The sequence below is a fragment of the Astyanax mexicanus genome, chromosome 3 (genome assembly GCF_023375975.1).
Source record: "Astyanax mexicanus isolate ESR-SI-001 chromosome 3, AstMex3_surface, whole genome shotgun sequence".
Taxonomy (NCBI): Eukaryota; Metazoa; Chordata; class Actinopteri; order Characiformes; family Acestrorhamphidae; genus Astyanax; species Astyanax mexicanus.
In genome coordinates, this window is record NC_064410.1 from 22,574,805 (window position 1) to 22,595,271 (window position 20,467).

The window sequence follows — 20,467 nt, forward strand, 5'->3', positions numbered from 1 at the left end:
AAAAAAGCTTCTGTAGCTGTATTAAATCATATAGCAACACTGATTTGTGGCTTTTAAAAAATGTACTGTATTTTTCCCACTATAAGGTGCACTTAAAATACTTTAAACAAAAAATAAATGAATAAATAAATAGACAGATCACAATATTTCATGGTGATACAAAAAAAATCAGTGACAAAACCCTGAATTAAAAAAAATATTTCAAAAAATACACTACTGCAACAAAATGAAAAATAAATTTTATTAATATGTACAATATGATATGGCACACCCCTAACTGAGATATTAAAAAATACAATAATTGTATCAGATTTGTAACAGAAGTCAATGATCCAGAATGTCATGGCACTAATAATGCACTGCAAATATATCTATATATCCAGGAATAAAGTAAAATAAATGATGCTGGACAGATACAATATGTATCTAGTAGATATATAATGGGAAAAGAGAACAGTGTGATTTTTTCTTTTACTAAAAACGAAAGAAAGAAAGTAGTAGCCTAAGGAGTAAAGCCACTCTGTTAAAGTGCAGCGTTATACAGGATTACATTAGCCGCTAACAGCGCTAAGCGCTAGCTCTTTTGTCGTTTAGGTGAGTGTATTTACAGTCCTAAAACAATCTATGTGAAACAAATCGCTAGCTAATATTGTCCTGGCTTACCAGAACATTCAGGGTTCCTCATTGTTGTGCTGCCAGACAGCATTAGCCTCTACCCGCTAGTGCTAGCGGCTAATGCTAATACTCCAGCTGGAGATACTTAGTGCTGGAGAAATTTGGGAATCTAAGCTTACTGTACATAAACAGAAGCGCTTTACTCACCCAAATAAACAGTTTTCAAAACAGAGAAATCTGTGTAGATTAACATCCAGTGCTTGTCTTTAAAAGACTTTAAGAGAAAGTGTTTTTTAAAGAATTACAGTTTTGTTTACTTAGCTTTTACTTAGCTTTACTGAATTTTGTTACCCCCACGCCACTGCCACCACAACCTAATTGCCAAAATGTTGGAGTAATCGTTTAATGGTTATATTCATGCATGAATATTTATCATTTTAAAAGGGGTATGAATGACCATGATGGATCTGGTAACATTATCACTGTAATTACACACAGTAGATCTGGGGAAAAGTAGCACTTTAGCCAATTTAAAAAGTAGTGTGAGAGATGTGAGTTCTATTAAACTCTCTGCGATTGCAGTGGTACATTTTAAATCAGCTGGACATCTAGGCTTTTGGAGCAAAGAAAAAAAAGTTGCCTTTGTTGGATATGCATGTGAGACTTCCTGCATTAAATGTGTATGTGTGGAGTCTCAAGCGAGACATCACTGGTCATAATCTATACTACTCACTCTGTGCTGTCCACTGTGGGTGGTAATGCCTTCTGGGATTAGAGGGGTTTTTGAACATAAACAGTCTGTTTAAGATAATACCCCTGCATCTCAATCGGACTTTGACTAGGTCACTCCAAAACCTTCGTTTCGTTTTAAGCCTTTCAGAGGTGGACTTGTTTGTGTGCTTTGGATCATTGTCCTGCTGCAGAACCCAAATACGCCTGAGCTTGAGGTCACAAAAAGATGGCCAGACAATCTCCTTTAGGATTGTCTGGTAGAGAGCAAACTTCATGGTTTCGTCAATTACAGCAAGTTGTCCAAGCTTGGTAGCACCGAAGCAGCCCCGGACCATCACACTACCACCACCATGTTTCACATTCAGTATGAGGTCCTTTTTCTGAAATTATGTGTTAGGTTTACACCAGATTTAACAGAACACCCACCATGCAAAAGGTTCAAATTCCATCTTGTCAGCGCACAGAATATTTTTGTGCAGAAGAACTTTTGTGACCTCCTGGATGAGCTGTCCATTCCCTTTTGGAGCAATTTCCATAGGCCAGGCACTCCTGGGAAGTTTCACCAGTGTTCCATGTTTTCTTCATTTGTGAATATTAGCTCTTACTATGGTTCACTGGAGTCTCAAAGCAAAGCTTTAGAGATGGCTTCATAACCTTTTCCAGTCAATTACTTTGTTTTATAGTCTGCTCTTGAAATTCTTTAGATTGGGTGTGTTGATTTTTGAGATCGTTTATCCTGCTTTATGTTGTTAGATTGGTTCTATTTAAGGGATTACTTGATTCTACAGGTCTGGCAGTAATCAGGTCTGGCTGTGGCTAGTAGTGAAATTGAACCCGCTTTCCAGGAAATGTGGTTAATCACAGTTAATTCATAGGGCCAGATTTGTTTGGATTGCTTTTTTTTGCCTTAATAAATGAAAGCATTATTATTTAGCTTTTTGTTTTTACTCTAATCTCTAAACTACTTTTCAAAAAATGTATAAAACTTAATTTAGAATAAGTTTAGAATAAGAGTGTGAGGGTGTGGCTTTCTCCAATCGCACCCTTCCGTAGTTAACCACCTACACTCACACACACACTAAACACTATTTTTTTCTTTTTTTTTTTTCCCCCACAGTGTGTGCTCTCATTGCTAGCAAGCATCTAAAGTCATTTGCTGAGGAAAATAAACACGGCCTCCCATGTGGGACAATTTTCCGGCATGGCGTCGATGGCGTGCTGTAGAATAGTAATGCGGTGCAATTACAGCACAAGAGGAGCTTAAAGGACGCGCTAAAGGTCAGCGGAGACTGAGAGGAGCTGCGGCCGCAGCATCATTGACATTCTTACACAATAATGACCTTTAACAACCTTCATTGTTCTTCAAGTCTCTGAACCGTGTTGTGGCGTTCTCTCGGCGTATGTCATAGCACTTGTGAGGGTGCTGAAATGAGCTCGCATGCCTCGCCGCTGTTGTTGTTTTTTTTTTTTTTTTTGTGGGTTTTTTCTCCGGCTAATGCTGTGTATGTCTGTGCATGCCAGCCTCTTTTTTTTTCTCCTCTCAAAAAAATAAATAAAAAATGAGCAGCCGGGATCGATAGCTATAGCTCGATGTCGCTCGACCACAGGGCTCCTTATAATGCCTCCAGTGTGCTCCTTCACGCCTTGAAGTATCGGCACCCAGCAACTGTGATTCACAGCACAGCTCTAAAAAAAAAAAAAGAACTTTAAAGCCTCGGTGTAAAGTATAAAAGTTGATTCAGACTGTTTCTCTGCTCTTTCTTTCTTTTCCTTCTCTCTGAAGTCGTTTTCTTCCTTCACTCGGAAAAGTACAGGAAGTCTCCTTTTAAGCACTTTTTATAAAAAAACACAGACCTTGGAAGTTCCCGAGATGACATTTCTCTGAAGCCGTGGGTCGTGGTGGGTGCAGTGTTGGGAGTTTGCCCTGTGTGACTCCCCTCCTCTCTTTCAGTGTGTAATGGCTGAATGCTGGCTGTTAGCCTCACTGAAACTGCCTGCCAGCTCAATGAATAATGGAAGCATTAGGAGTGGGAGCTGCCAGGGAGAGTGGCTGAGCGAGGCTGAAGTAAGAGTGGTGAGGAGTGTGTGTGCGTGCGCGCGAGTGTGTGAGTGTGTGTGTGTGTGTGTGCGTGTGTGTGTGTGTGTGTGAGTATGTGTGTCTGTACCAGGTAACCCATTTTAACATTTTCTAAACCTCTAAAAGACACTCTTATAGTGTTATATACAGTGAGCCCCAATCCCATTTAGCCCCTACCACTTAGCCCTTCCCAACAGTTTTGGTCGAGTAAGTTTTCAGAGTCCCCAGTTGACAAATATTCTAATAATATATAAATAAATATATATATAAAAAAAAGCCTTCAATCTACTCCATTTGTCATGTATTTTACAGAAAAAAAATTGATTTTTGGAAAAATAATCATTAAACCCCCTAAATGTCATTCAGCACAACTGTCCTACTACCTTAAGAACACTAAATCTTAAAATGTACTGCTTTGGCATAATTGTACAAATGTCATATATCAGCAATACCATTTAAAATATTATTACAAAAAGATTTATACATATATGGATATAGCAACACACGAAAAAAAAATAAAGCTTGTTAAAAAAAAAAGATAAAAAATATTAAAAAACGTTTAAGCGTTTTAAAATTAAGAATAACGTTTTAAGAGGTAACATGATGTTTTTCATTACAATAATTTAACGTGTTTGACCCTTTACTTTGACCAACTTTTACAAAATACCCTAACATGCCATAAGTCATGGGCAGAAATTAGTTTAGTCATGGACACTAAATTAAGCTGCAGTGACCTGCGGAAGTATATGTGTGTGTGGAGTCTCCTGCATGATCTGTCGCTTTAGTAAAAGTAAAAGTGCTCTGTCAAAAAAAAGTGACTTGAGTAGAAGTTGAAGTGTTCTTCAAGCTTTAGTCAAAGAAAAGACTAGTCAAGTAAATTTTTTGTGTCCACAGTTGACAAATTTTCTAATAATATATCAATATAAGTGGAAATACCTTCAATCTACTCCATTTGTCAAGTATTTTTACATAAAATTAGATTTTTGGAAAAATAATAATTAAACCCCCTAAATTTCATTCAGACCAACTGTCCTACTACCTCTTCACTGAGAAAAACATTAAGAAAAACTAATTCATCTTAAAATGTACTTCTTTGGCATAACGGTACAAATGTCTTGTCATATTAAATGATAATCCATCAGGAAAACCATTTAAAAGATTAACATTTTATAAATGGATATAGCAACAACAAAAAAATAAATAAATAAATGAAGGTTGTTAAAAACCTAAGAAAAAAAAAAAGATTAAAAATATAAAAAAACTTTTTTGCCTTTTCAAGCTAATAAAAACTCAGAGCAACGTGTTATGAGGTAACATGACGTTTTTCATTAATAATAATTTAACGTATTTGACCTTTTACAAAATACTCTAACAAGCCATAAGTCATGTGCAGAAATTAGTTTGGTGTCCCATGATTTTTGCCATGTCCCATGGACACTAAATTAAGCTGCAGTGACCTGCGGAAGGATATGTGTGTGTGGAGTCTCCTGCATGGTCTGTTGCTTGAGTAAAAGTATAAGTGCTTTGTCAAAAAAGGGACTTGAGTAGATGTTGAAGTGTTCTTCAAGCTTTGGTCAAAAAAAAGACTATTCAAGTAATTTTTAGGGTCCCCAGTTGACAAATATTCGAATAATATATCAATATAAGTGGATATACCTTCAATTTACTCCATTTGTCAAGTATTTTTACATAAAATTGAATTTTTAGAAAAATATTAATTAAAACCCCCAAATTGTCATTTAGCCCAACTGTCTTAGTACCTTTTCACTGAGAAAAAAAAAAAACTAATACTTTTTAAGTAAATCTTAAGATGTACTTCTTTGGCATAATTGTACAAATCTCATGTCATATTAAATTATATTCCATCGGGAATTCAATTTAAAAGATTAACATTTTATACATGGATATAAAATGTAAAAAAAAAAAAAAAAGATTAAAAATATTGAAAAACATGTTTGCCTGTTCAAGCCCATTAAAACTCAGAACAACAACGTGTTATGATGTTACATTCCTGATATGTATGCTAATGACGTCTTTCATTACAATAATTTAACGTATTTGCCCTTTTACAAAATACTCTAACATGCTATAAGTCATGGGCAGAAATTAGTTTGGTGTCCCATGTCTTTTTCATGACACTTAATTAAGCTGAACTGACCCGCAGAAGGATGTGTATGTGGAGTCTCCTGCATGATCCTGCAAGTGCTCTGACAAAAAAAGTGACTTAAATAGAAGTGGAAATGTTCTTTAAGCACCACAGTTAAGTGGAAGTACTTAAGTATTTATTTATTTTTTTGTAATTAAGTATCGCGAGTAGTTTATTGTAAAATGTAGTACTCAACACTGAAAGTAAAAGTACATTATTGTTTTATGTAGTTTTTTTACAGAAAGCAGTGGAAAGTTAGCAGGGCAAAAAGCAGAACGGGAGCAGCGTGGTCTTCTATAAGATCAGTTTAATCGCTTGATTCACTCAATGATGAGGAGCTTTATTAAATCCAGTACAGAGCATCTATACTGCTTTGATACCACAGTGAAAATGTTGATTTGTAAGGATTCCTAACATTTTTTAAAATTGCAACAAGTAACAATGCAGCACATAATAAACTTATCAGAGTAAAAGTATTAAACTTATTGTAAATATGTAGTAATGTAAAAGTGGAAGTAGGAAAAAAAAACACAATACTCTACAGTACTATGTACAGTAGTGCAGAATTTCCACTTCTTTAAGGTATTTAAATCTAAAGCTTAGAATTTCTGCGCAAACCCGACCTAACCCAATCCAATGCCGACCCGGTGTGATAATCACAATATAGCAATTTTTTTAAAGTTGCACAAGTTCGAATGTTATAATCATGCAGCTCTGGGGTGCACACGTGTAGCTGTTCTTAAAAAAACTAATTTTTATTAAATAATAGGTCTATGCTTCTTCAGTGTTGCAATGTTAATAAACATCATTCTGAACAGATTTATTCATGCAAACAGCCCACATACGTTTTTAAAAAGCTCAGTTTTAATGCTCTACTTACTAAATTTACTTACTAACTTACCTGGGCCGGGTTGGGTCCGATATTTTGGGCTCAATCTAAGCTCTACCCCATCCATCTAGCACCCTCTATTAGACTTCACTCAACTTAACTTAAACTGATATATGACATCTTCTTGCTTTAAGCACACTTGCCGGTGTCCATCCTCACTTTCAAGATAACACCTCACAACTTATACTTACAGGTGTGACTTTTCAAAGCAGCTCTTCTATGACCCTGTAAGATCATACTTCATGAACTTCATGATTTGTGTACGGCTATCCCAATACTTTTGGCATGTTTGTGTGTGTGTGTGTGTGTGTGTGTGTGTGTGTATGTGGGTGTAGTTTTCCTTACATTGGTTTGCCTGCATAGTATAAGTCCTGGAAAATATATAGATATTTTTTAAAGTGGTGGTTCCAAGTCAAAAACATAAAAAACCATATGGGAATTGGGGACAGTCAGTCTGTCTCTCACTCCTTTTTTATATGTTCTTCTGTCTGTCTGTTCTCTAGTTGGGGCTGTACTTTGCAGACAGGTTTTGAGAGAGTGTGTATATGGTTTGTGTCTGGGCGTCTGTGAGTGTTTGTGAGAGGAAGAAAGAGAGAGAGCGAGAGAGAGAGAGAGAGAGAGATGGAAAGACTCTTTAAAAGTGAGTTTGTGCACCTTCACATACATTTACACTGACCAGGTCTGTGTGCATTAGTATTCCCAGAGGCAGTGCAGTGGTAATGCATTCCTCAGGAGTAATGAAAATGATTTTGTTTTTCTGTATTAGTAAGTGCGTGTGTGTGTGTGTGTGTGTGTGTGTGGGAGAGAGAGAGAGAGAGGAAGGGAGAGGGAGGGCGACTCAAACCTGAAGAGGAGGCGGTGTTTTCAGGAAAAGCCTCTTGACTCTTGCCTTGTAGCCTGAATCCATGATGAGTCAAATTGTCATGGTAACAGGGAGATATCAGGAGGCGGAATTGGTGATGTTCTGACCGGAGAGGAGGATAAGGGCAGAGGAATGGAATGGTGTGAGTCTACTTGCAGAGCTAGAATCCAATCTGTGGTTATGCTGTCCTGAGATATTTGCACTGATTTTTTTTTACCACCTTCAAAAAATATATAATTTAGATAGTACCTATGGGTAGAGAGAGGGACGTTAGGACTCATTCAGAGTCTGTGCAGCACCTTAACAGCATGATATACAGACTTGAGGTCCTTTAACTTTCTTTTTCTTTCTTCTTTTTATCTGTTTATCCTCAAATGTAGAGGTTATCAGGTTCAGAACTTATATAACCCTTATATAACCCTAATCAGAAAAGGTTAAAACAGCATTTACTTTAACTTTTATTTCACTGCTAAAAGCATGCACCAGAGATATTTCAATTTTCCAGTTTTGTCTGGTCAACACATAAACGTTTCATTCATAAATGTACATCAATTTCTGCATTTCAGACGTGCAGCACATTCCACAACAAATCGGGACACTAAAGCATTTATCACTTTGTAAAGCTGCCATTCCTTCTCAAAACACTTTAAAAGACATCAACAAAAAATCTTCCATGTATTCTCTTTTAAAAACATGCCAGTTCAGTACTCGTAGCCTTGTGTGCAGCACATGGTTTTGCATTGTCTTGTTAAACTCTTAAATACACAGATTTCCTTTGATATCAATGTACTTTTAATTTTTTTTGCAATAATTCTGCCATTACAGAAGTACATTGACGCAACCTCAAACATTCAGATAGACTAGGGGTCACCAACCCTGGAGAGCTACTTTTTTTTTTACTTTGTTTTTGCTCCATTCACTTAAATCATTCACATAAATCGATAATCAATGAATTCCTCCTGATCCATCTAACGAATGCCTCCAGAAGTACAGCTCTAAAAAAAAAATAAGAGAAGACTTAATGAAGATGTTTTTCTTTGATTTTACCATAATTGAAAACCTCTGAAATATTATCAGGAGTAAGATGGATAATCACAATCCATCAAACCAAAACTGAACTGCTTGAATTTTTGCACCAGGAGTAAAGGCATAAAGTTATCCAAAAGCAGTGTGTAAGACTGGTGGAGGAGAACATGCAGAGATTCATTAGAAACGTGATTAAAAAACAGGGTTATTCCACCAAATATAGTTTTTTTGGACTCTTAAAACTTTATGAAAATGAACTTCTTTTCCTTGCATTATTTGAGGTCTGAAAGCTCTGCATCTTTTTTGTTATTTCAGACATTTCTTATTTTATGCAAATAAATTACCTAAATGACAATATTTTTATTTGGAATTTGGAAGAAATGTTGTCTGTAGTTTATAGAATAAAACAACCATGTTCTTTTTACTCAAACATATGATGTGGTGGCCCTTCTCCGATGCCTCGGAGCCCATAAAAGTCTATGCCGCTTCTGGACGTGGTTAACTCTCTATTGTATTGTATAAGTTCTTGACAGTGGTTTTCCAAAGTAATCTGGTGATGTGATTCAGCTGTCGTAGCATGTCTGAGGTCATTCACTAATACTGTCTGAGGTATCAGAGATCACGAGTATTTAGGCGTGTGCCCTTGCCCTGAATCTACTGGCATAACAATTATTATTTTTTTTTTTACCTCATGTAGGGGTGGGCGATATGGCCCTAAAATAATATCATTATATCTCATGCTATTTTTGTGATGACGATACTCTTGGCGATATGACAAAACACTGAATTTATAAAATATTTCAAGAATACAATACTGCAGTAAAATGACAATTAAAGTTTATTATTACATATGTTATGTGATATTAAATATTTAATCAAGAATTTTATCAGATTTGGAACACAAGTAAATAATAATAATAATGTACTCCAAATATCTCCATATATCCAGGATTAAAGTAAAATAAATGATACTGCACAAATATAATCTGTATCTAGTAGATATATAATGGGAAATGAGAACAGTGTGAATCATTAAAATAGCAAAAAAGTAGTACCCTGATGTGATAATTAGGGGTGGGTGATATGGCACGATATTTCAGGGTATAATATTGTTCACGGGAAATATTGGTGATATTATTGTGTACAGTACGATATGGCACACCCCTAACCCCATGAATAGCCCTAATTTGACCCATTCTGATCTTCAGACCTAGCGTGCAAAAATGAAAGTAGTATATTGACAAATGAAAGTTGAAGTTGACCAGACAAAACATGAAATACTGTATCTTTGGTTCAATCAAATAAACATAAGAAACTTTTCTTTCCTTTTAGCATTTTGCATACCTTTGCAATAACCTTTTCTGAGTTCTGAGTTCTTGCTTAAATCTACTGATCTACACTGAGATAGATATTTGTTTTTTTTTTTTTTTGTCAAATACTGAATACATTTGTCTGTCTAAATAGCTGCTACCACTTCCTGTGTACCCTGCCTTGGCAGTGCATTCCATGCAGATCTCATGGGCTGCTGCATGGAATGGGACTAATCCTTCCTAAGGCAGGCTTTTTGTGCTTTTCTCTCCACTCCAAATGTTCTGGACTTGCTCCTAATATTCAACAGGAATGCACACAGTTTCTGTGGTCAGTGTGTCTGATCATTATCTCATTTATCTCATGTATGAAGGCGGTGGGTGGGTGGGCTATGAAGGGAAAGGTAATAGGTGTGCTGCATTCCCGCGTGAACGGACTACTCTCATCATCTCTGCATGACCATAATTTAACTGTCATTTTATATTCTTTCCTTCCCCTCTCTTCTCTTCTCCTTTCTCCTCCCCCTACCTGTTGTAGTGTACCTCTGTTGTAGTGTGCTTTTGTATCTCATGCTTTGCTGTGTTCATCTAATGGGTTCTTAAGTACTGGAGAAACGGAATAAGCTGGAGTGCTTGGCTGTTGGTTTTTGAGTGTGTTGTTTTTGCTCAAAACCAAAGCAAGAATGGACTTGGCAAACTTGGCTCACACCACGTAGCTGGGAATCAGGGGGGCAGCCAAATATTAAAACCAAAAAAAAAGAACAAAAATCCAAAACTGATCCTCACAGCGCATCTTCGCCAAAGGGGAAGATTAGCTGTCAAATGCAGCACTGATATGAAATCTACTTTATCAACCACCAGCTTCCTTGGGAGATCAAGACCACCAACTCAACCAATGCTCATTTCTGTTCTTCACCTGTTGTACTCCCTCCCCCCCTCCTCTGCAGAACTAACAGTGGACCCCTCCAGTGCTGGTGTATTGGTGGGAGCCATCCTCGGTAGCCTCCTAGCGCTGCTCCTGGCCTGCGCCTTGATCACCGTCCTAGTGATCCGCAGTCGGCGGCACCAGCCCAGTTACTCAGGCGACAATGAACAAGGCAACTACAGCCACAAGGCTCGTCTCTTTGGGGTCAAAAAGGCCAGCAAAAATGGCACAGGAGCCAACAACAATGGCCCCATCTACACCTACCGAGAGAGTGAACCGGGAGCCCTCGTCGAGAAGGGTAACGAATTCCCGCACGCCCCATCAGGAATCATGGCTCCCCACCACATCCCGCTGACCTGCGAACTGGACGAAGCCGGGCAGCGAAAGTTCGACTCCCTAAACGACAGCATGGAGGAAGAAGAAGAAGAAGAAGAGCAGTACGACAGCTTCGGAGGCCTCCCAACCAGTTACCACATCCCTCGGCATGAAGACAGCTACGGGGTCTACCTCGATGATGACATGGAGTCACAGCGTGACGGATCCATCATCTCTCGGACTGCCATCTACGTCTAAGCCAGCGAGAAACAGGAGGTCGAGGAAGTAAAGGAAAAAAGATTATAAAAAAAAAGCTTTACTACACTCCCTATACAACCTTTTAGAGACTTTCTTTTTGTTATTTTGTGTTTTTAGTCTGATCCACGAAAACAAAAACGAGAAATGGAACTTCTGTTCAATTGTTCAGTGGTAAATTAAATGTGGTGCTGCCCCGACTTAAGGACAGAAACAGCTATATCTAACAATATCTACAGTGGGGGAACGGATGGGACGATTAAGAAGATAAGAAGATATCAGGAAGGATGATATCATTGCTACTGCACGGCTTGGCTCATTTCAGTCCAATTGAATTTCAGTCACAGAGAAGGATCTTGAGGATTTGAACCAAGAAGGAACTCTGTATGACTGTTCACGTAAAAGAATTGGACATAAAATAAGTCTTGTATGTCTTCTTACTTGGTAAATCATCCATTGCTCATCACATTGAGTCACTCAGATCTTTTCTGTGATGATACTCTCTCAGACCTGGGGTTAGAAAGTGCATCATGAACGAGAGATCCAATATTTTAGAGGTGTACTTTTTGTTCAGTCATCAGCGTAGAAGGTTTCGGGGGCCAATAACAGTCATTCGCTTTGGCGAGAGCTGTGACTCATTTCTACCAGCTTCCACCGGCTTCTACCATCCCCACACTCCTCCATGTTCCATAGCTTCGTTATCGATCTAGGCAAGTCTTCATCTCTGAGGAAGCACAGACAACAGCAGGCAGTTTTGTTGGCTTGGGTTTGAGTTTGAGCTTCAGGCACTGATCATTCCTGTTTCAGAGGCTTTGATCTCAGCGATGCTGATCAGCTTGGGCTGCACAGCCTTTGCTTTCTGCGTGGATTTCTCCCTCAGTCAATTCTTTAAAGTTCGTTTCTTCCAAACACAATCAATATTTTAGTGCTCGTTGATTAATCGGATGTCTTGTAACGGTAAAAGAATTCCTGTGAGCTACTCCAGGGATTCTAGGCAGAGGCGGGATAAAGTCCCCCCTTTCTTTGCCAGCAGAACAGTCTATTCTGGATGATGTTTAATTCAGAAGGCAGAAAGAGAGAAAGAGAGAGAGAGAGAGAGCGAGCGAGAGAGAGTTGCGCATTAGCCGCGCGAAAGTCTGATACTCCGAGCCTCTTTTTACTGATTAATCCAGTTATATCAAAACCATATAATGAAACATCTGAAAAGCACAACCCGGATGCCCGTGTAGGAGCAGGCGCAGTTCGTGTGGCGCGGTTCCGGCAGCCTTCTCCAACCGTCCAATCCTCAATGTGAATAAAAGGATGGACTGGGGGAGTGTGGGGCATTAAAGAAAAAAAGCAGGAAGGAAAGGAGAGAGAGAAAAAAACAAAAAAAAAAAAGGATTGAGCATGCTTTGACGACTCCTCTAAAAACAGATTATGTTGATTGATAGGAGTTGCAGAGTCGCCCAATGTGGGCAGGCCTTGATAAGAGGCAGCGGAGCAAACGTGCCTTTGAACGGGGGGATTATTCGACCACAGTGCGAAGGCGGACTCGGGCTCGCAGCGCTGAGCCGGGCCTCGTATGCCGCCGGGGGTTCAGCGGAGTCCGTTGCCTTGAAAAGCTGCCAGTTGGTGAAGGTTAAGGGGCTAACCGCTCGTGCAGCATGTTCAGCAATGAGATTAGGCCGCTCACCTTATAGAAAGAGCACACTTTATCATTAGCATGTGTGCTTTAGCATGAGAAGAAGGAGCCTCACATGGAAAGTTGGGAAATATCAATATTGCAGCCCAGCATTTGAGTTATAGAGTCATAGATACTGTTGACTTCGTATTAAAACAAAAAAAAAAAAACACATACTACAGAAGCTGACTAATGTGTCTGCAGTCTATACACTTGTTTTGCATGATACAGTTGCAAGAAAAAGTATGTGAACCCTGTGGGATTACTTGGATTTCTGCATAAATTGGTCATTAAATGTGCTCTGATCTTCATCTAAGTCACACCAATAGACAAAGACAGTCAGCTTAAACTAATACCACACAAAAAAAATTATATGTTAACATTGACAGTGCAGGGTGGAAGAAGTATGTGAAACTTTTTGGTCGTTGTCCTGTTGCATCATCCATCCTCTGTTGAGCTTTAGTTGGCGGACAGATAATCTTAAGTTTCCCTGCAAAATGTCTTGTTCAACGTGGTTATTCTTTTTTCTGTTGATGGCAGCAATCCGTCCAGGCCCCAAGGCAGCAAAGCAGCCCTAAACCATGATACCCCCTCCACCATATGGTGTGCTGTGCCTTCTAGGATTCTTCCTCACCTCATTGATCATTCAGCGCTAAGCTCTTGCAGTCATTTTTACAGGACAACCACATCTAGGGAGAGTAGCAACAGTGCTGAACTTTCAGCATTTGTAGTCTTACCATGGACACATGAACATTAAGGCTTTTAGAGATACTTTTGTAACCCTTTCCAGCTTCATGCAAGCCAACGATTCTTGAACGTAGGTCTTCTGAGAGCTCTTTTGTTAGAGCTCTTCTCCAATCACATCACATCCTGGCTCCAATTAGCTCTTAGAAAAGTCATTAGCACAGGGGTTCACATACTTTTTCCACCCTGCACTGTGAGTGTTAACATGTTGTGTTCAATAAAACCATTCAAACATATATTTATATATATATATATATATATATATATATGTATATCGTGATTGGTGGACTGTTCTCAGGCTCAGTTCATCAGTTCATCTCAGTTCATCCTTATGCCAGGTTTACACTACATAACGTTTAGAGCCGCCAGGTTGGCGCAGACTTTACACTACACAACTTTGTAGTCTTGTGCACAAGGATGCAATTGACAAGATCTTTCACCAGGAGGAACACACGCAAGAACTGCTGTCATAGCATCTCCCTTTTTTCTTTCTTTAATAATGGAAGTTTGTGAGAAACAAATGATACAACTTTGTGTCATTCAGTGAGCTCTCGACATTGCATTTTTTTTGCAGTTTACACATAGCGACCTTAAGTAGAACAAGTTCAAGCAACAAGACTTTCTTCCAATCTTCCGAAAACAAGTCTCCAATAACCTTTTTCAAAAAAATTGTGTAGTGAAAACCTGTCATTGACCATAAATTATAGTTATGATACTAAAACAACACTACTCAACATCCAATGCACATCCTCACACACATACCACACACATGCAAATGCACAAAGATTATAGAGTAATACTAATTTTCTACTATAACTACTGTAAAAAGAAGACATAGAAGATGTAGCCTACAGTGATTTTCACGTTTTTCCTTTGTTTTTTTCTTTTCTTTTACATTTTCTCCCCTAAATCTCTCCAGCTTTCATATTTACACAAATAAATATGGCTGGGAGTGTGCTTTGTGGGGGAATGCTGAAGCCCTGAATCACTCAAGCTGAAAATTAAGAATTGAGATGCACAGTGTACAACAATGGACGTCGAAATACAGAATAGGTCTATTGTTTGAAGATGACTAAGTATTAACCTCCCTTTACTTTTATCCTCCATGTAATTACTTTTTAAGAGCGCTACCGGATACCAGAGAACCGAGAGTGCAACCCGTAGCAGTCAATAATCAAAAATAATGCATAAGGGGATTGAAATGTTCGGATTATATATAAGCAAAGTAATAAGTGTTGGGTTTCGGGACTAATGCTGTTAATGGACTTTCTTGAAGTGTTGCCAAAAAAAAAAGACGTGTTTTGTGTTTCTAGTGACTGTAAGTTTAGCGGTATTGTTGATATAGTTTTGGTTGATTTATATCAGATTAGTACAATATAAGTATGTTGTGCACAGGTACACTCATGGTGTTGACATGTTCTTGTTCGTTCCAGAAAACAGTAGACGATAATTTACACGGACCGATTTTAACAGCAGCTTATCTCTTTCGTCCAACGTAAGATGTTTTAAAATGTAACAATGTATTAATGTATACAGTATTTTACAGTCTAAGTGCCTACCAGTATGTTTAAATATGCTCACTTTCCTGAAGAACATTCGTGAGAGAGATGCTCTATCATATAACCTCACTTTAGGTGTCAGTAGATTTAAGTGTACTGAAATCAGTACAGTGCATTTATCAGCGATATTAAGGGATGGATCATATTGCCTGTGAACGAGTCATTTCTCCTATAATAACTAATAACTGAACCACTGAATCATGGTGTCTGTAAGCCAGTTTATTTCGTTTTGTCATTCCTTTATTTGCTGACATTAATGTATAGCAGGGGTCGGCAATAGGAGGCTATAATTAGTGATAATAAAAAAATAAAATGCTTCTCTGGTGAGCTTTTGTTTATATTCCTCCCCTGTCTCACTGTTGCGCTCGGCTTTAGTGATTTTAGTTTCCACCCGTTCTCGTGTTTGCGCCCTTTCTTGGGCTTTCTATCTCCTTATAAGGGCGTTTTTCCAAGCTGTGTCCCAATTCACTAGCCAGGTCAACGATAGTGTATTGGACCCTGACTATTTATTTTTTCCTTTCTTCTCGGGTTTATCTGCTTTGAATTTAACTGTTCTGCAATTGGGTTCAACAAGCCTCTGGGCTGGAGAGCTACTAGTCTGTAGCACATCATCTCGTTACACTTCCTTTTACAAAAGAGTGGAATGGCTTGGAAAATATTTTAAAAACCTAATTGTCGACCCCTGATGTATAGTATATTGTGCTCGGTCATATTGCACTGCCATGTATATAGAAATCACTGTAGAATCTTTTATTATTTGCAAGAATTTGACTTTTATTTTGGCTTAGTTGTAAATAACAATGTAACAATGGTACATGAAAAAAAAATCTGTACATGGGTTCATATAACAAATTCACATTACTGCTGTATCAGTATTTCTGTGTGGAAATAATCAATAAGGTTCTTTTTGATTTTCATTTTTTTTTTTCTTTTTTATGTTTTTTTTTTTTGTGAAAGTAATGGAGACAGTACCATTCTGTGAAATGTCAGTCAGTGGTGTGTAACTTGACGTGAGGTGTCCATATATAAAATATATAGAAATATATATACTTTAAGAAAAACATTCTGTGAAACAAGCAGAATCCGTTCTGTATCAGTTCTGTAAACAACAGATGTATTGATCTCTCCGACACCAAGTGTGGGTTTAGGTGTGAAAAACAAGCGGAGCAGTTAAGAATGACCTGAGATGCCTTGATATACCGGTGTTTTTTACAGAATGGTGGGAGGAAGAGGAGAGTCCGCCATCCATCGCTGCTCAGACAGATACGCCTGTGAAATGTACGCTCTACATGCGTCTTGCCTATACTTATACAAATATATAAACCTACACGTGAAATAATACACATTTAAACAGAAGCTGTATGCACTGAAACACACGTACATTTTAGATTTCTGTCTACAAATATCACTGAATACAACTGTACACTACCTAGTAGGTCTGCCGCTCTTGATTAGCTTATTTATCAAGCAAAAAATATATATTATTTTGTTGATAAAACCATGTAAAAGTATTTTAATGATTCCAATATACTTCCTAAGTGATAAAGGGCCCTATCTGTAAGCTATCATAAGAAAAAACACAACATTAGTATGTCATATACTAATTCTCTTAATTCATTATGTGTGTGTTTTGGGCATAATGTGAAATAAACCAATCAGCATGTCACAATTGCCGTTCGCTTTAAGAATCGGGTGTGCTCTGACTTTGGCAGACTGGCATTTTAATTTAAGGACACTAAATAAATCAGCAAAAATAATTGATACATGTTATTAGATTTTTTTGGTACCACTTTAAAACAAGGCTCCTTTATATAAAGTTTATAAATAGTTTATAAATTAGTTTATTAATGTTTTTTATTAGGTTGAAAATACTTTATAAAACATTAATAAACAGTTAAAACACATACTTGGAAAAGGTCATTTGTGGCCTGATGTTTGTTGTTGCAAACAGTGATTCCACATTCATTTCTATATTCTGTTAAAGCTCAGATCTTTCTGGATGCTTGTCTTACTTTGTCTGTTCCATCAGTCAGCAGTCATTAACATATCTGTTAATAACATGTATGTTATTAACTTTAACTACCCAGATTTATAATTTATCCAATAATAATAACGTGGTGTATATTAAACATTTAAATAACATTAATTAACATAAAATAATTAAATAACTAAACTAATTTTACATATTATTTTATTAGATATGTAAAGTATTCAAAGTAGGAGATGCTTCATGTGTTGTAACTACTTATTATTGGCTTGTGAATTATTTACAACCTAATTGTTAAACATTAACAAACTTCCTCGTAGACTATTTATAAACCGTTTATAAAGGAGCCTTATTTTAAAAGTGGTACAGATATTTTTTATCATTTTAAATATACAGAAATATTTCAAAAAAATATTGCTGCTACTAAAACATTTGCTTTATTTCCTCAGTTTTTGTTTGCTACTGTTTTAAATAGGAACAATCTGAAGCTGAGCAAGTTAATAATTACATACTACATGCTCTATGGGCCCTATTTTATGAGCCCGACCTATAGGTGAGCCGTCAACAGTATGTAGCACAGCTTGATTTAGGGCGTGTCAGTGTGTCTTTGCTATCATAAAATTGCAGTGAAATCCCAGATGTGGAGATTTTTTTTATCGTATTTTTCGCACTATAAGGTGCACCGGATTATAAGGTGCACTATCAATAAAAATCTATTTTTGGACTATTTTCATATATAAGGCAAACTGAATTATAAAGCGCATTTTATGCAACACTAGTAAGAAAAAGTGTTGTTGCCATATTTTCCTTCTAATTCTAATGGGTAGCGAGACCTCTAAAGCTAAGCTAAGCTAAGCTAAGTAAACAAAACTGTAATTCTTAAAACAAAAACATTTCAGACGACTCAGACAAGTCAAACGAGCGCTGAATGTTAGTCTACACAGATTCTCTCCTGAAATCTGTTTATTTAAGTGAGTAAAGCGCTTCCGTTTATCTAGCTTAGAATCCCAAATTTCCACTAAGGCTATGTGTAGTAACATTAGCATTAGCGGCTAACCACTTGCACCAGCAGTTAGCGGCTGATGCCACCTAGCAGCATTACACTGAGGAACCTTAAGGGTTCCTGTAACCCAGGGCGCTACTAGCTAGCGGTTCGTCCCACTTAGCTTGTTTTAACACAGTAAACATGCAGACTACAGTCTAATATGCTCACCTCTGAATGGCCGAAAGAGCTAGCGCTTAGCACAATTAGCAGCTAATGCTAATACAGCTGGAGAACTTAACTAAAACTGCTTTATTAGAGTGAACTTCAGCAGAACTTCAGTGGCTTTACTGCTCCTTACAACCTGACTGGTTAAATTCATACATAATGCCCACCAGATTGTAAGGCACACTGATGATTTTAGGGAAAATTAAACGATTTTAAGTGCGCCTTATAATGCAAAAAATACGGTAAAAATATACAGACCTATGTATGTACCTTTTTCCACCATTTCATAAATATGCTGCTCCTGGTTTAAAGCAGTAAAAGTGCTCAAAGCTATTTGTACACACACACACAGGCACAAATACACACACACACAAACACACACACACGCCATGCCCTCGGGTTGCCCATTATTTAATGTAATTACTTAGCACACTGACATATACCATTATTTCACCCACTTTATCGCAGAAGTCAGGATCAAGACTCTTCTTATTAGTGTTGTACCTCACTGGTCTGGGGGCTTTCACGCACTCAAGGTTCTAGATGAAGACAGAACCACCCAGGCGTTAATCCTTTCAGAGAACTGTGCCACAGCAGGCACAACACTATCAGGCTAAAAGGCAATGTTTCTGGCATGCAATTACCCCGGCTGTCCAAGACCGTCATGCTTATTTTAAAAGCAGAAATGGGTCACGACATCTCCAATTCCTGCCTGCCTGCAATCTTCCAACAACTAAACTAAAGCCTTAAAACAACACAGCAGCAGTGCTGTACTTGCAGTGCCCTTCACCCCACCTCCTCTCTATTACTTGTACATAGTATAAATAAGAAACAGATCGTTCCAATAGCACTACTAAACCGAGAGCGAATTCACTTTAGCTGAGCAGCGAGGGGCCGCAATTTACCTGTGCTCTGTTCTGAGATCAGTGTTGCGTTTTTTTTTTTTAATGTTCTGGGCTTTTGTCTCCCCCCCCTCGCCTCCTCCCTTTCTTCTAATTACTGTGCACAGTATGTTCAGATTTAGATCTTTAATCTCTTTGATCTTTAGGAAACGGTTTCACAGATATAAAAACGATAAACCTCTCTCACACTCATGCATCATTTGTACACTGTGTTTATTTTAAGAAAGAAAAAAAGAACAACAAAAAAAAGAAAAAACAGAGAAGATGTTAAGAGAAGATTCTGAGCTCCAATTTTGTCATGTCACATTATTTTTGTATTCTGGTTGTAATTAAAATCTGTTTGATTTGTAAGACGTGTGTTGCAGTTGATTCTGTGTTGAGACTTGCTCCTCGATTCATTTCAATTTTATTTATGTAGTGATTTTTACAACAAAAGTTGTCACAAAGAAGCTTTACAGAGAAAAAAAAACGGTCCACGGGTCCAATGGCAGTGCCAGACAGGAACCAGACTTGTGCGGATAGCAATAAATAGCTTTATTAAAAGAGCAAGATGTTACTGACTTGTTATATTATTTTTAGCCTCGCGCTAAAGATCTGAATAAAGCGAGAGTGCCAGAAGGTAACATAGAAACGGAGGCTCCCTGAAACCCCAGCATCCACCTGCTCCACCCTCCGTCTACAGACATGTAGTGACCATAGCGTGCAGTGGGAAAACAACAGCATCAGCACCTCAGTTTACCCACAAATTTATATGTCCATAAAACCCTGGATCTGCAGCCTTATCTAAAGGGAAAAACATAAACGTAAGAAACTTGAAAGTACATTTTTAGTCCTAAACATATTTGGAAAGATTCTTCCAGATTTGACTGTCATGTTTTTCGATGTTGTTTTACTGTAGAATGTTCCGCAGAATGTGCAGTTCTATGAGAGCAGTTTCATACTGAGAATACAGGCAGTAATATATACTGCTGCCTCACAGACTCAACAACAATATTTCCAAATCTAAACTTGGCAGGCCTCACGAAATGAGCTCAGTGTGATAAAGCAAGATTTAACACAGCATAAAGTTTATTTCTGCTGCATTGCGTCACACTACCCCAGCTAAGGTCCTGTTTGACCAGTGGCTGAGGAGACACCAATCACTGAGGGTAACTCAAATTATTGGGCTTTTTCGAGTTAATGTCAACAAAAAAGCATCTATATTGGTATTTTTTCGGCTTTTAAAATAACTTATTTCTACATTCAAAAAAAAA

At 37.8% G+C, this 20,467-nt stretch overlaps 1 protein-coding gene across 2 annotated transcripts in view; it reads left to right on the forward strand.

Annotated features, from left to right (window-relative positions):
* pvrl2l (PVR cell adhesion molecule related 2 like) overlaps window positions 1-20,467 on the forward strand; it is a 330,379-nt gene that overhangs the window by 189,932 nt on the left and 119,980 nt on the right. Inside the window, exon 7 of one of the 2 annotated variants that reach the window (XM_049476204.1) lies at window positions 10,602-19,565. The exons of the other annotated variant lie outside the window; for it this stretch is intronic. Coding sequence (XP_049332161.1) covers window positions 10,602-11,152 — 551 coding nt within the window. The 3' untranslated portion in view covers window positions 11,153-19,565. Of the gene's footprint in view, window positions 1-10,601; window positions 19,566-20,467 lie in introns of those variants that run through there. 2 annotated transcript variants of the gene reach the window in all.